The 19,462-nt window shown below is 42.1% G+C and overlaps 1 protein-coding gene across 14 annotated transcripts in view; it reads left to right on the forward strand.

Moving 5' to 3' along the window:
- The window catches only part of ANKS1B (ankyrin repeat and sterile alpha motif domain containing 1B), a 740,833-nt gene that overhangs the window by 653,850 nt on the left and 67,521 nt on the right, over positions 1-19,462 (forward strand). For all 14 annotated transcript variants that reach the window (XM_043491651.1, XM_043491643.1, XM_043491691.1 and 11 more), the window contains one exon: positions 15,354-15,461. In XM_043491651.1, the coding sequence (XP_043347586.1) occupies positions 15,354-15,461 (108 nt within the window). The remainder of the gene's footprint in view (positions 1-15,353; positions 15,462-19,462) is intronic.

The raw sequence follows: 19,462 nt of genomic DNA on the forward strand, positions 1-19,462 counted from the left end.
AATTTAAAGAAAAATCATGTAAATCGGATGTGCACAAGAATAATTGAGTATTTGAAACTATACTTAATTAATAGTGCCTAGATTTATCCTTATTTATTTATTCCAAAAAAGCAGGCCGTTATTTAATATTGCAATTCACATCGGACATAAAATTGAAACTAAATACACATATAAATATGTCCCAAAAAGCTATACATTAGAACACTGAATGACTACCTAAATTACATTATTATTTCATCATTTTAACTTAATGAAGTCTTTTTTTCTCTTTTCTTGTTATTCAGACTGTCTCTGTACTTCTGATTCATTATTAATCATAGCTCATGTGGTGACTTGCTATAAAATGTTCATGACAGGTTGTTGGGTTTTTTTTCTGTAGTGAGTTAATTTAATATGTACCATAGCTTACATTTGTGGAGCGATGATGTGAAAACCTGTCTGGCTTCACAAAAATATTGTTGATTAATATTCCCAGTGCTGTATGTTCAAACTTAAAAAATTAATACTTTTTTCCTTTCAGATTTATAGTTTCAAGCTCTAGCAAAGATTCACGTTCTGCTGTCTTGTCACAATAAATGCAGATCTGTAGTGGCATTATTTCCAGTCCAAAGACTGATTCTCTTGTGCTGTAAGAAAAGGAGTACTTGTGGCACCTTAGAGACGAACAAATTTATTAGAGCATAAGCTTTCGTGAGCTACAGCTAGTGAGCTGTGAGTGTAGCTCACGAAAGCTTATGCTCAAATAAATTTGTTCGTCTCTAAGGTGCCACAAGTACTCCTTTTCTTTTTGCGAATACAGACTAACACGGCTGCTACTCTGAAACCTGTCTTGTGCTGTAGTAGCATTTGTAAAATAGGATTTATTAGAGAATGGACTGAAATCAATTACATGAGATTTAATAAGAGAAATGTAAAATGATTGATATAGGAAGCAACATATAGGAAGGGCTGTAGGGTCATATACAGTAATACCAGGAGGAATTACCTGAGGGCTGTAGTAGATATTGAATTGAACATGAGTCAACAATGTGGCACCAAAAAAAAAAAGGCCAATTCTATACAATTTTGTATACATTAATGGGAGTAATACATAAAATAATAAGACCAATTTTTCTACTCTTATGGTACAGCTTAGGTCTCTGTTGGGGTACTCCACACAGTCCTGGGCTCTTTTTTGTTAAAACAGTCACAGTTACAGAAAATTCAGGGGAGATCAACATACAAGATAAACGTTTGAAAAATAAGAAATATGGTATCAGGAAAGGGCAAAAGAAAAGAAAATTGGTCTTGTACTCACTTTTTTTTTTTTGCTGCTTTATCATTTATAAATGTAGAAGTCTAAAAAAAGGATTTTTTGCAGGGCGCAGTGGGTTTCTTTTTTAATCTATTTGTTTTGTACATTAGAAACTCAGTCCTGTCTCGCCTGGAAGACTCTCTGATAACTGGAGAATTTGTGCAATAAGCATGCTCCATCTAGTGAAAACAAGACTGAAGGCAATTGCAGCTCTCTGCCAATATGTAGAGGGATGTTTATAAAGGGAATAATGATTATTTTCGTAACTCAACAAGAAGAGAACAAGAAGCTACAGTAGAGAAAATTTGGGTTAAATATTAGGGGAAATGTTATAACTCCACAATAAGACTGGCTAGGCACTGGCTCAAGGAAGTTTTATAAATTACAATATTGGAGATATTCAAATATAGGATTAGTTACTCAAAAAGGAATGGTTTGGTAATAATCCTGGGCATGATTGTAGTGTTCAACCCCTCTTCCCTCTCCCTGTATTCTCCATACATGGGTCTCAATCCAGCAATGAGAATAGTGCCCAGTAGGGTTGCCAACTTTCTAATCACAGAAAACCAAACATCGTTCCCTGCCCCTGCTCACTCCATCCCCCCTTCCTCCGTTGATTGCTCTACCCACCCTCACTCACGCGCTCATTTTCACCGGGTTGGGGCAGGAGGTTGTGGTGTGGGGGTTCTGGCTCGGGGTGGGGCCAGAAATGAGGGGTTCAGGATGCAGGAGGGGGTTCCTGGCTGGGGCAGGGGATTAGGGTGTGGGAGGGGGAGAAGGCTCCACTTAGGGTGTGGACTCTGGGGTAGAGCCAAGGAGGAGGGGTGCAGGAGGCAGCTCCAGGCTGGGGCCGGGGGGTTCAGAGTGCAAGAGGGGGCTCAGGGCTGGGGCAGGAGAGGGGGTGTGGGGTGCAGGCTCCAGGCGGTGCTTATCTCAGGCGGCTCCCAGGAGCAGTGACATTTCCCTCCGGCTCCTAGGCAGCTCTGTGTGCTGCCCCCCATCTGCAAGCACCGCCCCCCGCAGCTCCCATTGGCCATGGTTCCCAGTCAGTGGGAACTGCGGAGCTGGCACTTGGGGTAGGGGCAGCTCATGGAGCCCCCATGGCTGCCTCTATGCCTAGGAGCCAGAGGGACATGCTGGCCGCTTCCCAGGAGCCACATAAGGAGCCTGACAGCCCTCTGCCAACTGGACTTTTAATGCCCCGGTCAGCAGTGCTGACCAGAACCACCAAGGTCCCTTTTCAACCAGGTGTACCAGTTGAAAACTGGACATCTGGCAACTTTTAGTGCCTAGGCCCACTTCAGCCAATGGGACTCTGTGCGGATACAGAGATCTGACCATGTTGCAGAACTGAGATAATGGATTTGATTCTTCTGTGTGAAGGGTGGGGGCCAGCCTTCCTGCCATTGTCCTGCCTTCCTGGGACTTCACTCCCAGGATCTGCACAGGGTGAGGAGTAGCAAGTGGGTGAGCCTCAGGTGAGGAACAAGACATGCACACCATTCCCACACAGCTTCATGAAGATCAGAGTCATCACCCTTTAAGAGGGTCCTTTAAGAAGTATTTTTTCCAGAGACCTCTGAAAAAGATCACAAAAATGAGAACACTGTGGAGGAGGGAATTCTACAGCATTCTACGCTAACAGCCAATAGCAGTAATTTTGTATAAGAGAAAATTGGACTGGAAATTATTGAAAGAGAGGCTTTCCCATGATAATCCACAAGTTTGTGGTTTTGGCCTAAATGGAAATACTCCAAGAATAGCCCTTCTCACTGCTCCTCCTGAAGGTCGAAATAACAGACTGGACTTCTACATAGAGTGCTTCCGCCGATGCGCACGGGCTGAAATTGTGGAAAAGCAGCATCACTTGCCCCATAACCTCAGCCATGCAGAACACAATGCCATCTACAGCCTCAGAAACAACTCTGACATCATAATCAAAAAGGCTGACAAAGGAGGTGCTATCGTCATCATGAATAGGTCGGAATATGAACAAGAGGCTACTAGGCAGCTCTCCAACACCACTTTCTACAAGCCATTACCCTCTGATCCCACTGAGGGTTACCAAAAGAAACCACAGCACTTGCTCAAGAAACTCCCTGGAAAAGCACAAGAACAAATCCGCACAGACACACCCCTGGAACCCCAACTTGGGGTATTCTATCTGCTAACCAAGATCCATAAACCTGGAAATCCTGGATGCCCCATCATCTCAGGCATTGGCACCCTGACAGCAGGATTGTCTGGCTATGTAGATTCCCTCCTCAGGGCCTACGCTACCAGCACTCCCAGCTGTCTTCGAGACACGACTGACTTCCTGAGGAAACTACAATCCATTGGTGATCTTCCTAAAAACACCATCATGGCCACTATGGATGTAGAAGCCCTCTACACCAACGTTCCTCACAAAGATGGACTACAAGCCATCAGGAACAATAATAATGTCATGGTTAACCTAGTGGCTGAACTTTGTGACTTTGTCCTCCCCCATAACTATTTCACATTTGGGGACAAATCAGCAGCACTGCGATGGGTACCCGCATGGCCCCACAGTATGCCAACATTTTTATGGCTGACTTAGAACAACGCTTCCTCAGCTCTCATCCCCTAATGCCCCTACTCTACTTGCACTACATTGATGACATCTTCATCATCTGGACCCATGGAAAAGGAACCCTTGAGGAATTCCACCCAGAGTACCCAGAAGTCACCTACTACAGGACAGGCCCAGCAAAGAAAATAACAGAACGCCACTAGCCATCACCTTCAGCCCCCAACTAAAAGCTCTCCAACACATCATCCAGGATCTACAACCTATCCTGAAGGACGACCCATCACTCTCACAGATCTTGGGAGACAGGCCAGTCCTTGCTTACAGACAGCCCCCCAATCTGAAGCAAATACTCACCAGAAACCCCACACCACACAACAGAACACTAACCCAGGAACCTATCCTTTCAACAAAGCCCATTGCCAAGTGTGTCCACGTATCTATTCAGGGGACACCATCATAGGGCCTAATACATCAGCCACACTATCAGAGGCTCGTTCACCTGCGCATTTACCAATGTGATATATGCCATCATGTGCCAGCAATGCCCCTCTGCCATGTACATTGGTCAAACTGGACAGTCTCTACTTAAAAGAATAAATGGACACAAATCAGACGTCAGGAATTGTAACATTCAAAAACCATTCGGAGAACACTTCAATCTCTCCAGTCACACGATTACAGACCTGAGAGTGGCTATCCTTCAACAAAAAAAACTTCAAAAACAGACTCCAACGAGAGACTGCTGAATTGGAATTAATTTGCAAACTGGATACAATTAACTTAGGCTTGAATAGAGACTGGGAGTGGATGGGTCATTACACAAAGTAAAACTATTTCCCCATGTTATTTCTCCCCCCACCCCACCCCCCACCGTTCCTCAGACATTCGTGTTAACTGCTGGAAATGGCTCATCTTGATTATCACCACAAAAGGTTTTCCTCCTCCCCCCCGCTTCCTGCTGGTAATAGCTCATCTAAAGTGATCATTCTCCTTACAGTGTGTATGATCAAACCCATTGTTTCATGTTCTCTATGTGTGTATATAAATCTCCCCACTGTATTTTCCACCGAATGCATCCGATGAAGTGAGCTGTAGCTCACAAAAGCTTATGCTCAATTAAATTTGTTAGTCTCTAAGGTGCTACAAGTACTCCTTCTCACTGCGTATCTGCCAAAACTTGGAAACAAGAGAGCACCTCAGTAAGTTCTACCTAGTTTCTTCCCAGTTTGCTTCAAGACCAAAACTGTTTTTGCTCACGCCATGATAATATTGAATGTTTAATGAAGAAATCCGCTTAAGAGGTGTATGATTTTTAATGGCCTTATGATATCAATTTATCTCAAATAGCTCAGGTTATGCATCTGTTGTGTTGGTATTTGTCATGTTACTTAGAGCCACAAGGGAGAACTCTCTTCAGCTATTGATGGATGAATATTTTTTGCCATTTTATTTGTATCCTTTTGTAACCCCTTTTCTCTGATAATGTTCACCTCAAGGCATGAAAGAAAAAGATATTTTGAGAAATGCTTTTGCTGTCCCCTCACTGCCCCTGATGGAGTTAATCCAACTGTCCTGCTGTGCTCACAGAGTCTGTTTTCTCCCACCCAAGGTGCTTCTTCCTCACAAATTAAGAGTCAAAGTACAGCATGATGCCAGCCTGTGATGTACGAGATTAACTGGCAATGATGAACAATGTCTTTCAAGCTAGTAACTTCATGTAGTTCAGCTGATTCTCTAGGAATGCTTCTGTGATACTTCGGGGTATATGTGAGGATGATACTTGTCTTCTTCTTGCTGTGACTTCCCTATGTTGTCATATTGACATTGTTGAGGATGATTCTTCTTTCAAAATGTACAAATAAGTTTCACATTTTTATTTTTTAAGCTCTTCCTTTGTAAAGTGACTACACTTATACTATAATATTAATGCAGTGTTTGATCAAATATTGAATTCAGAGACTTAGCAGGTAAGGATGAGTAACAATGGCATTTTTTTGGAAAAATATGTGATTTGTTTTTTATTCTCTGCACATCACTATTTAACACAAAATAACCTGAATGCAGGCGAAAATGGTCTTCACTGACAGTTTTGCTTGACTAAGGCGTGCAAGGTTTGGGCTCATGCTGTTCGGCTTAGTTTGGTGCAGAGACCCAATCATTTACTAAATGGAAAATTCTCAAACATAATAATAATTAGGTTATCAACCAGAGAGCTGTCTGATTTGTAAAGGTATCAGCAAATGGAAGCTACCCCTTCTAAATTAAATGATGTTTTTCAAAAGCATTTGTTCTGATGATTAACAAAATTTGTCATATTGGATATTTGAGCTTCTCTGTGCACATTGAAGATGGCTTTTGTAGCGTTTTGTGTGATGTCACCATGTTAACAGTATGCATTAAATTTTAATGTTGAGGAGGTATCCAACGCTATATTGTATTAGTCTTTTATTATGTTTCATTACCATTTTTACCATAATATATAATCACATGATGTAAAAACAAACATATATAATCAAATTTCTATTCTAATATATATTTCACTATAAAATATTGCAATCATTACCCTGATGTTAAAAAAAGAATTCTTTTTGTTCCATATGTATCAAGTGTCTATTTTTATTATAATTGTGAACTACAGTAAATTGCACTTTTTGTACCAAGTGGCAAATCATTATTTGCTGCCTTTGGTATTCATTGGAATCATCATCATCATCATCAAATTATTTTGGCACTTGTAATATATAATTCTGTTTAGTAATTCAGTGAACACTTCTTTAAAAAATGCGCACTTTCCTTTTACCTGGAATATATAATCTTGATAGAACTGTGTTATACTTAGCAACTACATCCATTTTACTCCAGTGAGTATCAGAGATTGCTGTAGAGATTCACATTTCATTTTTTAGATTTCACCACCCTAAATGCTGTTCATCCTTGTATACAGATTTCATTTGCTTTGCTAGCAGCAAACTATTTGAAATACTCTCCAAGATTAGAAGAACGGTGTAGGATTTGTTATGTTGCCAGTGACACAAATTATGCTTTTAGATGATCTGTTATACAAATAATATTGCAAGGTAAAATGGGATAACACATTGGAACTCTGGGGTCTCTGTGCTAGCCCTACCATAGGGGTAGGACAGAAGAGATTCCCTAGGTCCATGAACCCATCTACTCTGCACATCTGGATCTGAGGGGTTGCAACCATTATTTCAGTTCTCAGGCAGGAACAGAAGCCAATGGGAGGGGTTAGCTACATAGCAATTCCATGTTCTAGTACTGGATGGGAGGTGGATTTCACCTGTATTACTGCACCCACTCCACCCACATGGAGCCTGAATAATCTGGCTTTGTGAGGATGGGAGAAGTACATTTTACTGTTTGTGTCTATAAAACAGTTCATCATTAAGTGCTGTTTAAATAAAATGATAAATCATATTTGGCTTTGTGACTCAGACCAAGTTGATCATGATTCTAATAATTCTGGGGCGGAGAGGATATTGTTCAATGGGCTTTTTAAACATCTCAGTTTAATGTTTTTGCAAACCTCAGATATAATCAAAAATTCTTTTTTTTTTATACACACACTATATATTTATACAAACACCGTGTGTGTGTATAAAACAAAAATGTATATATTACAAATATATAAAATCTTTGTATGTGTGTAAATGTTTTTGTTACATCTGTGGTTTGCAAAACTATGAAATCAAAATGTTTTAAAAAGTCCATGAATGTGTTCATGAAAAACTAAAGTAAAAGTTGTTCTAAAAAGTGATTCAACATGCAGCCTAAGACCAGTCATCGGGGATATAGTGAAAATCTTTAATGACCGGATCTAATTTAATAGAAATTAGGAGAAGATCATGAAAAAGAAATGAAACTAATAATTTTCAGTTGGAACGTTAAAGATCATCAGTTACAAGCAGAAAATCAGTATTATTATTTTTATATAGAACTCAATAACATGAATCACTTACAATCTAATATATTTTCTTAAGACACATCTGATCCTGCCACTGAAGTAAATGAGAATTTTGAAATCAGGTTGATGGCAGGATGAGGCCCAGAGTGTAAATCGAAGATTTTCTATTCAAGTCAATGACCAAGCTCCCAGTAACTTAGTGCTACAGGATAATGCTTAAATAAATAAACATAAGATGCCTGAATCTGATCTTGCATTACACCGGTTTTACAACAGTGTTGCTCAGTTGGCTTCAGTGGATGTATTTCTGATTTATACCAGCACAGATGAAACCAGAATCAGGACCCATAATTCAGATACTTAAGAAGACATAAGCCCATCAGAACCCTTACTTGCAGAACTGCATTCTGAGTTATACTTGAGCCTTATTTTTCCAGGTAGATTATTTATCTCATTTCTTCATGACTGACTTATAGAAACAGAATTTATTAGACAACCATCTGTCTTTGTGGAATGTTGTTGTCACCAAGACAACTTGACAACTGTTTCAAAATGGTTAATATATACAGTAGAATGACACATACCCTGTATCATTTATAAGCCAGTCTCTCACCAGCTTGATGTACATGGAAATAGTGACTTCTGTTGAAACAATGGCAACCAGAAATATTGTTGTCTTGTGTCCAGCTATGTTGCAACAGCTCTTTTACCTCAAGATAACAGCAGACCAGTGTATTCCTTTTTTGAAGGCACTCTTGGTGCATGCGCACCAAGGAGTCTTCAACTGCATTAAGCATGCAGATAATCTGCTGATGTTTTGGGGTAAGGGATGTGTTTAGGATGGGGAAGAATAAGGAACTAGCCACTCTGCAGTACTATCCCCTGCAGGCTGGCTGGATTCCTGGGTAAAAATGTGGCTAGGAGTTAGCACCGCATGGAGCTGTATGAATTTGCATTGTCTATGGCTGTTCTTGAAGAGCTGCAGGAGCACTCAGCTGATGGCAGCTTGACACCTACAAGGCCATGATTGATTCTCAATGCCACCATATTTCTAAGAGGAAGAGGGGCAGCAGAATAGCGTGGAGGGGCAGGTATCCATTGCAGACAACTCCCGCTTCCATGTATCTAGCGGGTCCCCTCTTCACCAATTCCTAGGATCCCTGGGGTTGAGACACCTCACTCCATGCAAACTCTCGGGGCCTCAGACCACATGCCCTTGGAGAAGGAATGCTTAACAAGAAACTTTGCAAAGTGAACATCTGTTTTTTCCTGCATCTCTACCACCCTGCAGCAAGTTTCTCAGCAGGACAGAGCAGTGAGGCCCAGTGTAATTGTATCAGTATTGCAGGTTACATAAATATGTACAGTAACTGTTAAAAGTTTAATGGTTCAGCCATATTTATTTGTCACTAAAATGGAAATGATTTACCCCATGTAATCGATACCAACTTTCAGCCTACAGCAAAGTTTTTTGAGTAAAGTATAGATCAGGAAAGATGGACGTGTGCACTAGTGGGACTGCTGTACTTCAGTTTCTTACCATTTTTCCTGAGCAAAGACTCTGCTGTGTTGTTACTACTGCCTTGTCAGATCCTGTTATGACATGAATCCTGTGCTCCAGTGTTTTAAAATGTATTTTAAAAAAATACAGTGGAGGAATATAAATGCTTTCAATTTTAAAAATGTAAAATATATTTTAATACTTTAAGTGCATAAAGTTCCACTATGTATATGCGGTTATCACACACATTCAGAAACTGCTACATCTCAATGCTGTAATGGCTTACATAGATGACTCCGGTTTGCCACGAGCAATTGCAACCAAACATGGTTTTAACTATATTTGAAAATAGATCCAAATACAAATTACTGTATAAGTCCCAGTGTGAACAAGGCCTGAGTTTCAGGGTTTGGCAGATCTTTTTCTATACAGCTCCAGTGCTGTGGTAGAATGTTGTAACACAGTTTATAGCCATACTTAATATGATTTCAAACCATAGGATGATCATATCTGGAAAATGATTTAGATATTTGCTTGGGGGTTTGTTTATGACAGGAGCTCTGCTAATTTATAGATGTTTAAATTTTCCAAATCTTTATAATACCCCTCACTCAGCTGAGTAAGAGCATCTGCAGAGGAGAAGTAGGGAGGAATCGTTTCTACAGGCCTTCAACTACAAAACTGATTCCCTAGGTGTGAGTGTGGATTGAAATCCAATTCATTTTTACATTTCCAGGTTTCCTTTTTAGACCCTCATGACTCCACACTGGCTGATTCTTGTCCCTGGATTCTTTCTTTTCACAAGAATCATAGCCTTACGTATGCATTTCTAAAGCACCCGTTGCTGCTGTATATGCGGGCTCTGGACACTTAATTCTGGTGGTGTTTGGTATTATCCAACCAGGGGCCATGCTGTGGGGGGGGGGAAGTGGTGATATTCAATTTACTATCTGCACACAATCCCAGAAAGCTTATGTATTCACCTAAAGTGATCAGCAATAAAATATTTAACAGCATTGAATTTCAGTTAACATTTCAGATGTTTACCTGCAGGCTCAGGAAGACAGCACCTGATTGGTTCATATTTACAAGGTTTCCTTCGCAACCCTTAAGCCTTAGAAACATTTTTTAATTAATGAAGCTTAAATACTGGAGGAACTGATTATGCCACTAGTAAAATGTTAGTGCTATTCTGAGCTCTGTTTACTTTCTTGTACTGCTCCCAGCTCAATGGCATTGAGGTGCTGTTGCCCCTAACTGAGTCAGTCTCTAGCCTTCTTCCACAGCCATGGCTGTTAGTACTGCTGCCCTGCCTGTTCCAAATCACCCCAAAACAAAGTCAACACTCTAGCTAGAATAAAAAACCCATCTCCTTTCTAGGGTGTGGATTTGTTAATAAAGAAATTAAAAGTAACATAATAATCTGTTCAAGCCCTCTCCCGAGGATTGAATGCTCTTAGGGTTTCTAATTCAGGACTGCCCAGCCCAGACCCTAACTCCACTGTCTCTAGAGAAATGCTCCCACCTATCTTAGATCTGCAGGTAGCTCCTTACCCCAAGCCTCAGTGACTCAGCAGAACCTACTTATCCCTTTTCCAGCAGGATCAATACCTGCTAACAAGGTGGGGTGCTTCAGGCACACTGACAGCCCTATTAAACTGTTCTTACATAATATTCACCAGAGTTCATAATTTTTCAGGATTTGTTTTCTTGAATTCTGTTAGCCTTTATAGTACCCCCCCCCCAAAAAATTGTGTAAGTTTATGCCAACCTTAGCAGACATAGCTTTTCCAGCTTCTGTATGTATGTAGTCACCAGGGAGTTATCGGGGGGGGGGGGGGTGTGTGTGTTTTCACATCTGTTAGCTAAATCAAAAATCCAAATGCAAAATGTTGCAGTCATATTTTGTGAATTTATAACATTCTCCAGTGGAATGAATGGAGAATATGGAGACATAAATATAATATTACTATATCTCTGTGCCTACATTTTTTCTTTTGGCAAAGGACTTGCTCCACTCTTCTAGTAATTGTATTACACCACCAAGTATAAGCAAACTCTCTACAATGGAAGTTATACTTAATCCAAAATGTGATGTGGGCTTTCACTCTTTTGTGGCATGTATCATGTTTGTCGGCAAAGTGAGAGGCATATCACACATATGCTTTTTTGTCTCTGATACGAAATTTAGCCTTAAGCTACTGTAGTGGTGTCATGACACAATCTATATGATTTACCACAGCCAAACTGCAAAAACTCGTTTCACTGCCATGTATGAAATATGCTACAATCTTTACTGCATAATGCTAAATTGCATAACAATTATATGGATGCTATTAATTGACTGTAGAATTCAGTATTTGTTCAGTGTTATTTGTTAAGTATATCAGTGTTAACCTGATTTTGAAAATACTGATGGGGCACTAGATGGCTGTGTGCACCAAGTAAGTGCGAGTCTCTTATGGCCTTTTGGTATGAAACTTTAGGATACTTGTAATATTATGCTGCCCTAGGCTTCATTCCCTTTACATACTATTGACCTATATTTCTGATATTTGACATTTTTGCTAAATACTGTCAGGGATAATCTATCACAGAACAATTTTTGAGATTATCTGTTGAACTCTCTTCTTATAACTCAAATGTATAAGGGCGTCAGATAATTTCCTATTGGGAAGATCAATGAACATCTAGGTAAGACAATTATGAGAGAGTCATTGTGCATTTTGAGGCCAAAACCAAAGCATCTTTCATTAACAAAGTGGTTAGTCCCTGATCTGTGATTAGGTTTTCCTATTGGCCAAATATGAAATGTTTCTGTAAGGTGCATCTTCAGACCCTTTCACATCCAGATTCACAGTAAAATGCACTTTTCATGAAAGAACAAAATGTGATACAGTTCCTAGTATTCTGAGATCAGTGCAGTTTTCAGATTAAGCCCACTCTTTTCAAAAGAGCTTAATCAATTGGAGACCCACCTCCAGAGCCCTGACCTGCAAAGTTCCAGGGACTCATTCCTCTTCTGTCATGGTGTTCATCAGTTGCATGAAGCCACAGGAAGAGTAAGTGACACACAAATCATCCCTGCTCTGATTTATTAATTAGCGATCTTGCTAATGCTTCTTAGTCATCAGTTTCATTAGTCGTGGGGAGAGAGGCAATTTCTCAGATTGCTGGGCCAAGCCCATGCAAAGCTTTGAATATTGAGACAGAGACTTTGAACTGGACTCTTCATTCAACTGGGAGTCAGCAAAGAGACCGGAGCACTGGAGATATGTGTTCAGAGTGACCTGTTGTGTTAAACAAATGATCTGCTACCTTTTTGTACCAATGTGAGCATTTGGGGATGTTTTGGCGTCATTCCTGGATATGAATGTAGTGATCAAACATGAAGATCATGAATTTGTGTGTTGCTTTGGCAAGGACTGATGTAATGTGATGTGATGGAGCCCAATCTTCAAGCAACTAACAAGTATAAGATGGGCTTTTTTTCCTGCCATTGATGATTGGGCATTCAAAGCTCATGTTCAGTGTGTGATCCATTATAACCCCCAGATCCCTTTTAGCCATAGTACTGCCTAGCCAGTTATTTTGTAGTTGTGCATTTGCTTTTTTTCACCCCTAAGTGTAGTATTTTGCACTTGTTTTTATTGAATTTCGTCTTGTTGATTTCAGACCAATTCTTCAATTTGTCAAGATTGTTTTGATTTCTAATCCTGTCTTCCAAAGTACCAGCAACCCCTCCCAGTTTGTCATCATCCACAAATTTTATAAGCATACTCTTCACTCTGTTATTCAAGTCATTAATGAAAATACTGAATAGTATCAGACCGAGAAGATATCCCTGCAGAACCTTTGTAGATACGCCCTCCCAGTTTGACAGTGAACCATTGATAGCTACTCTTTGAGTATGGTCTTTCAACCAGTTGTGCACCCATCTTATGGTAATTTCATCTAGACCTACTTTTCCCTCATTTGCCTTTGAGAATATCATGTGGGATTGTGTCAAAAGGCTTACTAAAATCAACATATATCCCATCTACAGCTTCCCCCCACATCTATTAGGCCTGGAAGGAAGTTAGGTTGGTTAGGCATGAGTTCTTGACAAATCCATGTTGGTTATTACTTATCATACCATAATCCTCTAGGTGCTTATAAATTGATTATTAAATAATTTGTTCCTGTGTCTTTCCAGGTATTGAAGTTAGGCTGATTGATCTATAGTTCCCTGGATTCTCTTTGTTCTCCTTTTTAAAGATAGGTTCTATATTTGCCCTTCTGTGATCCTCTGGACCTCACCCATTTTGATGCTGTTTACATTTGATGTAAAGTGGATGCAGACTTCAGTGTCTCCTGCATACTGCTGGCATTTCAGCCTGTGTTGTCTCACTGACTTTCCTAATGTATTCCTATATATCTTGAATAATATGAAGATAATAAGCTTGTGGGACTCTTCAGGGGGGCTTGCTGTGGAGGAACAGCTACTCACAATGATCCTCAGGGTTCAATCTGAACAGAAGGCCCTGGTTTTGTGGTGGTTCCAGTGACCTCTGTAGCTGCACTGTTAGATGCTCAACAATATGAAATAGCACAGACAGGACCAGCAGGGTGAGTGTGAATGTAGCTCCCCTATTTGTGGACAGGAGGAGGTCAACTACCAAAGCAACAATAGATGTCTCTGTACTGTGCCCTGTTCTGACACCAGATTGAGTGGGATCTAAGATATTGGTTGCTGAAAGGTTGCTGACTTCTTGATCAGGTTGCTTAGAAAAGGGACACTAGAGACCAGGCAGTAGTTTGGGAGGTCACTAGTGTCAAAGAATGGTTTTTCAATACTGTCTGGGCCATTGCCTGTTTTAGTGTGAAAGAGAAATCCCCTGCATCCATGTCAGCATTGACAGTCTCTATTAGTAGTGGCCCCACAATAGAAGGTGATGTGTTCAGGAAGAAAGGAAGCAATTTGAAGCCTGGAAGGATTCTACAAAGGTGTGATTATGACAGAGCAGAGGTTGGATCTCTGCCTCCTAGCTCATTGGCATAGATTTGTAGAAATTCTTTGTATCAGACTTTATTTTCTGCCACTGATGGTCAAGTTTTCTGCCTTGTCCTTACACCTCCCCTCCAGCCCCTCATATTTCCAACAACTGGGGGAGGGAGGAGGTAAGGGAGAGAGCTTGCTTTGATGCTACAACATCAATAGAAGTAGTTAGGGAGTTGTAGTGACTCAGTAATTATTCAACTCTTGATCAGCTATCATTTTTTATAAATTAAGGTTTGGAATTTGGCAAGTCCAAACATTTTTGATCAGTCCACTGTGGGTAGTTGTTTGTTGTCTTGCTGTGGAAAGAGGTTTTATTTCTGTCTAGAGGAGGACAGGGTCTGACCAGGATTGGCGGGAATCAAATCTGTGTTTCTTTGATGCACACCATGCCTGAGGGTGTTGCTGACTCTGTGTGTGGAGTCTGAGATTGCTTCTGAGAATCCTATGATGGAGAGTTATAGAAGTACCAGCTTTTCTATTTGCTGTTCACTTCCTCTCTCTCTCATTTCTTTCCTCTCCCCTTTTCCTCTAACCATTAGTCTGGCCACTCTTCACTTTTCTAGCACCACTATTCCTCCATTTCAGTTGCTCCCTTTATTCTCCATTGCTCACTCTTGTCTGCATTCCTACATTTTCTGACCCAGTCTTTTCTTACTGGTTTTATTTTTACCCTTTTTTCTGGTACTACCGTTCCATCTGGAATTCAATCTGTAATTCTCTCTCCCCCCACTTTGATTTCTCTCTTCTCCCTACTCTGCTGCTCTACCTGTCTTCACTTTCCATAACTGTACGTGCTTTTCGTTTTCCCCCATTCTATATCATTCTTGCCTCCTTTTACTCTGCATCCTTCTCTCTGACCTGTAACCCCCTCTGCTAATCTTTGTACACCTTCCACTGCTCGCTCGCTCTTTCTTTCTACTTGACCAATGCAGAGTACTTACCTGTTAAGAAGTTTATAGAAAAGACGTTTGTTTCTGACTGGTTCTTTGTTTAATGATTTTAATGAATGTTCTTACCTGAGCTTTTATTATTTTTCAGGTTTTAAAAGTCAGCTTGGTTGGCCACAGGAAACGTATTTTGGCATCTCTGGGAGACAGGCTTCACGAAGACCCTCCTCAGAAACCACCAAGGTCAATAACCCTCAGGGTAAGTTTCTAGCAAATTTGGTATCTTGTAAAGTCAGCAATCATTTTATAAAAGTCATATTTAAAAAAAAAATCTGAAAGCAAAAAGAATTGTCACTTAGTAACTAAGCATATAGAATGAGTTTTATCACTTTCCTTTTTGTTTGCTGCTCTGTAGTGCAAGTCTATGCTTTAGTTACACAGAGCTAACTGAAATCAGTGAGATAAACATGTATAGATATCAAGGTGTTTCTGGGTATCTAAAGTTATTTGTTTTAAACAGTTTCCATTAATAACCCCACTCCTGCAAGCCTGGTCATGGTGCCTCCTAGGATTTTCCACATTCACTGATGTTTATATTCATCCCATTGCAATAAATTCACTAGATTTCTAATCCCAGAAATTTTGCTTTCTTGGTATCTATTATCCGTATTACGTTATGGTCTGGGGACCCTGTCTTTACTGTGTTGTGTTCAAGGTAGTTCATGCTCATTAGCACCTTTTACTATGACATTTTCATTCAGTTCTTCCCTGTTTGAGTAGATTTGATTTGAGTATTTCCATGGTGACTGCTCCTCTGATTGGAATTTCATTCTGGAATGGATTTCTAGTTGTCAGGTGCATAATGTGCTCCCTAGTTGTATTTCCTGGTGTTAGGAGGAGAAGGTAAACCTCGAGTGGGAGCTGCTGCTGCCTTTAATAATCTTATTTTAGCAGAAAATTATAGATTCTATGACCTCCCTGTTTTTACCCTCTTTAGTGTCAAACGCTATATACAAATGCTTAGATTTAGAAATCTATAACCTGTTTTTTAATATTGTGCTAGCAAAAGTGCCTTTCAGTTCATGATGTTCTGCCCTAGAGAATTGTTCAAATATAGGATATTTTTAGTTACATTTTATATCTTGGTTTGTTGTGTGAATGGTCTCCTGGCACACTGCAAGTGCTAAAATAAAAAATAAATGTCCAATGCTGAAAGTAGCACACACTCACTCAAAGGTTTCGATGTATTGGACTGGAAAACTATTTCTATATGTGGGGATGTTCCTCTTCTGCTGGTGGAAAAGCTTTCACATCCTATGTTACTAGCAGCATTGTACATTCTCTGTACAGTGAAAAGTACACTAGATCTCCTCCTCATGTAATCAGGATGAGGAAAAATATTTCACTGCCCAACAGCTAGAATTACTAATGCAGACAGTAACTAAATATTATTCATCACTTTATGTACAGTTGTCTTCACTGGGAGTCCTAAAGGAAAGGACATGAGTTTGGATTAAGATCCTCTACTCCTTCAATGGCTGAGATACTGTACCATAGAAATACTCAAACAAAAACATAGGGGAGTATTTACCTTATAATATGCACTAATGATTTTATTTCAAGCTGAAGAATAGTTTGGATACAGTGAAATGTATATCTGCTTCTGTAGGATGTTTGCAATGTTGTGGTGTTGGATGTATGAGAAGGTTGCAACTCCCAGACTACCCCAGTGTCCTAGACAAGGCCACCGTGTCCTGCATCTGTTACAAACAGTTTGGCTAGATACTGATACACTGATGTTTTCTGGAGTTGTAATCTGTGTTCTGTTTCTCTCTCTAATATCCCCATATAAACTGTATTCTGCAGTGCTATTACAAATTTTAAGTAAAGTATGTATCTTGTATCTCTGCCCACTCATTTTCTCTCCCAACAAGGGGAGACATTGCTGGAGTACAAACCACATGGCTGCTCCCAAGTGGTGGTATATTGCCCCTTACAAATAGTTAAGGCATCAATCATGTGTTTATCTGGACCCTGACAAGGGCTGGCATGTAGCTGCATCTTCCTAGCAGCAACTCTGGGAGAGGACTTGACTCAGAGTTGGGAAATGGAGATGTAATTTTTACCAGCCTGTAGCAGTAGCAGGTTGCTTCCCCTTCCACGCTGCTCATTCGCCACCCATCTCCATCAACTTCCATCTACACAGGAGGAATCATGTCTCCATGGAGCCTGCTCACAAACTGGTGATGTGGGGAGGCTGTGAGGAAAATAAGGGTGCATTACTGCCCTCTACAAGTTGTGTAGGGCAAGTCACAATCTAATACAGGGGTTGGCATCCTTTCAGAAGTGGTGTGCCAAGTTTTCATTTATTCACTTTAATTTAAGATTTCACGTGCCAGTAATACATTTTAACGTTTTTTTAGAAAGTCTCTCTCTGTAAGTGTATATATTGTATAACTAAACTATTGTCGTATGTAAAGTAAACAAAGTTTTCCAAATGTTTAAAAAGCTTCATTTAAAATTAAATTAAAATGCTGATCTTAGGCTGCCGGCCCACTCAGCCCGCTGCCAGCCTGGGGTTCCGTTCACCTAGGCTGGCAGCGGGCTGAGCAGGGCCTGTGGCCAGGACCCCGGCTGTCAAGGGGCTGGCATCCAGAACCCCGGGCCGGCAGCCAAAACCCCAAACCGGCAGTGGGCTGAGTGGGGCCGGTGGCCGGGACCTTAGACTGGCAGTAGGCTGAGTGGCTCAGTCCTCTGTCGCTCAGCCTGCTGCCTGTCTGGGGTTCCGTCCGCCGGCTCCTGCCAGCCAGGGTCCCAGCTGCCAGCCCCGCTCAGCTCGCTGCTGGTCTGGGGTCCCGGCCCTGCCCATATAGAGTAGGTACCTACCTTCTTCTTGGTTCTAGCCATTCTCTTCCTCTCTCTCTCTCTCTCTCTCTCTCTCTGCACTGAGCTGAGGGTGGGAGTGCACTGAGCACAGGGCTGGGGTGAAGGAGCAGGCTGGGGGTTGAAGTGTAGGGTCTGGCCAGGAGCTAGAATGAGGGAGAGGCTCAGGGTTGGGGCAGGAGGTTTGGGGGTGGAGTGCTTACCTGGGCAGCTCCCATTTGGTGCGAGGGGTGCAGGTGGGAATGTGGGGGGGGGGTGCAGGAGCTCCCGTTTGGTTCTCAGGGTAGGGGTGGGAATGTGGGAGGTGCAAGAGTCAGGACATGGGGTGTGGAGGGGGCTGGGTATGTGTGGGGGGGTACTGGAGTCAGGGCTGGGGTTAAAGGGGTGTAGGGGTCAGGGTAGAGAGCTGGGGTGTGGCAGGGTGCAGGGATCAGAGCAGAGGGCTGGGGGTGCGTGAGGGGGTGCAGGGGTCAGGGCAGAGGGCTGGGGGTATGTGAGGGGGGTACAGGAGTCAGGGCAAGGGGTATGGAGGGGGCTGGGTATGTGTGGGGGGTGCTGGAGTCAGGGCTGGGGTTGGGGGGGTGTAGAGGTCAGGGTAGAGGGCTGGGGTGTGGCAGGGTGCAGGGTTCAGAGCAGAGGGCTGCGGGTGTTTGAGAGGGTGCAGGGGTCAGAGCTGAGGGCTGGACGGGTGTGAGGGGGGTGTAGGGGTCAGGGCAGAGGGCTGCGGGTGTGGCCTGGGGTCATGGGGGTGCTACCAGCCCCTTGCCCTGAGCGGCTCACAGCAGGGGGCTGGAGGAGATATGCCCTGATTCTACCCCCTTCCCCAAAGCCCCGTCCCCACTTCTTCTCCACCTCTTCCACGGAGCAGCGAGCGCACTGCGGCTCCACTTCTCCTCCTGCCCCGCAAGGGCCATCAGCTGATCGGCGGCAGGGAGGGAGAGGAGGAGGTTGGGCAGGAACCTAGCGCGCTGGGGGAAGAGGTGGGGGAGAGGGAGCTTGCCTGCCCTGCAGCAGCAGCCAGCAGGACCAAGCTTTTTCACCTTGCCCGGGCGGGGGAGCGGAGACGAGTGGGCCAGGGCGGGCAGGATTTTTAATGGCACGCTGTTGCCTGCCAGGGTCCCGGCCTGGGTTCAGCAGTGGGCTGAGCAGGGCCGGTGGCTGGGACCCGGCAGGCAGCAGCGTGTCATTAAAAATCGGCTCGCATGCAGTCTTTGGCCCGCGTGCCATAGCTTGCCCACCCCTGATCTAATACAATATAGCATTCATTTATCATAAATTCTTTATTCAGGAAATGCTCCTACATTTTGTACTGACAATAGTTCAAATATAGTTTTAAACAGGTTGCTTGAAGACATAAAAATGGTATTATACCATGCT

Source organism: Dermochelys coriacea, chromosome 1, assembly GCF_009764565.3.
Source record: "Dermochelys coriacea isolate rDerCor1 chromosome 1, rDerCor1.pri.v4, whole genome shotgun sequence".
NCBI lineage: Eukaryota > Metazoa > Chordata > Testudines > Dermochelyidae > Dermochelys > Dermochelys coriacea.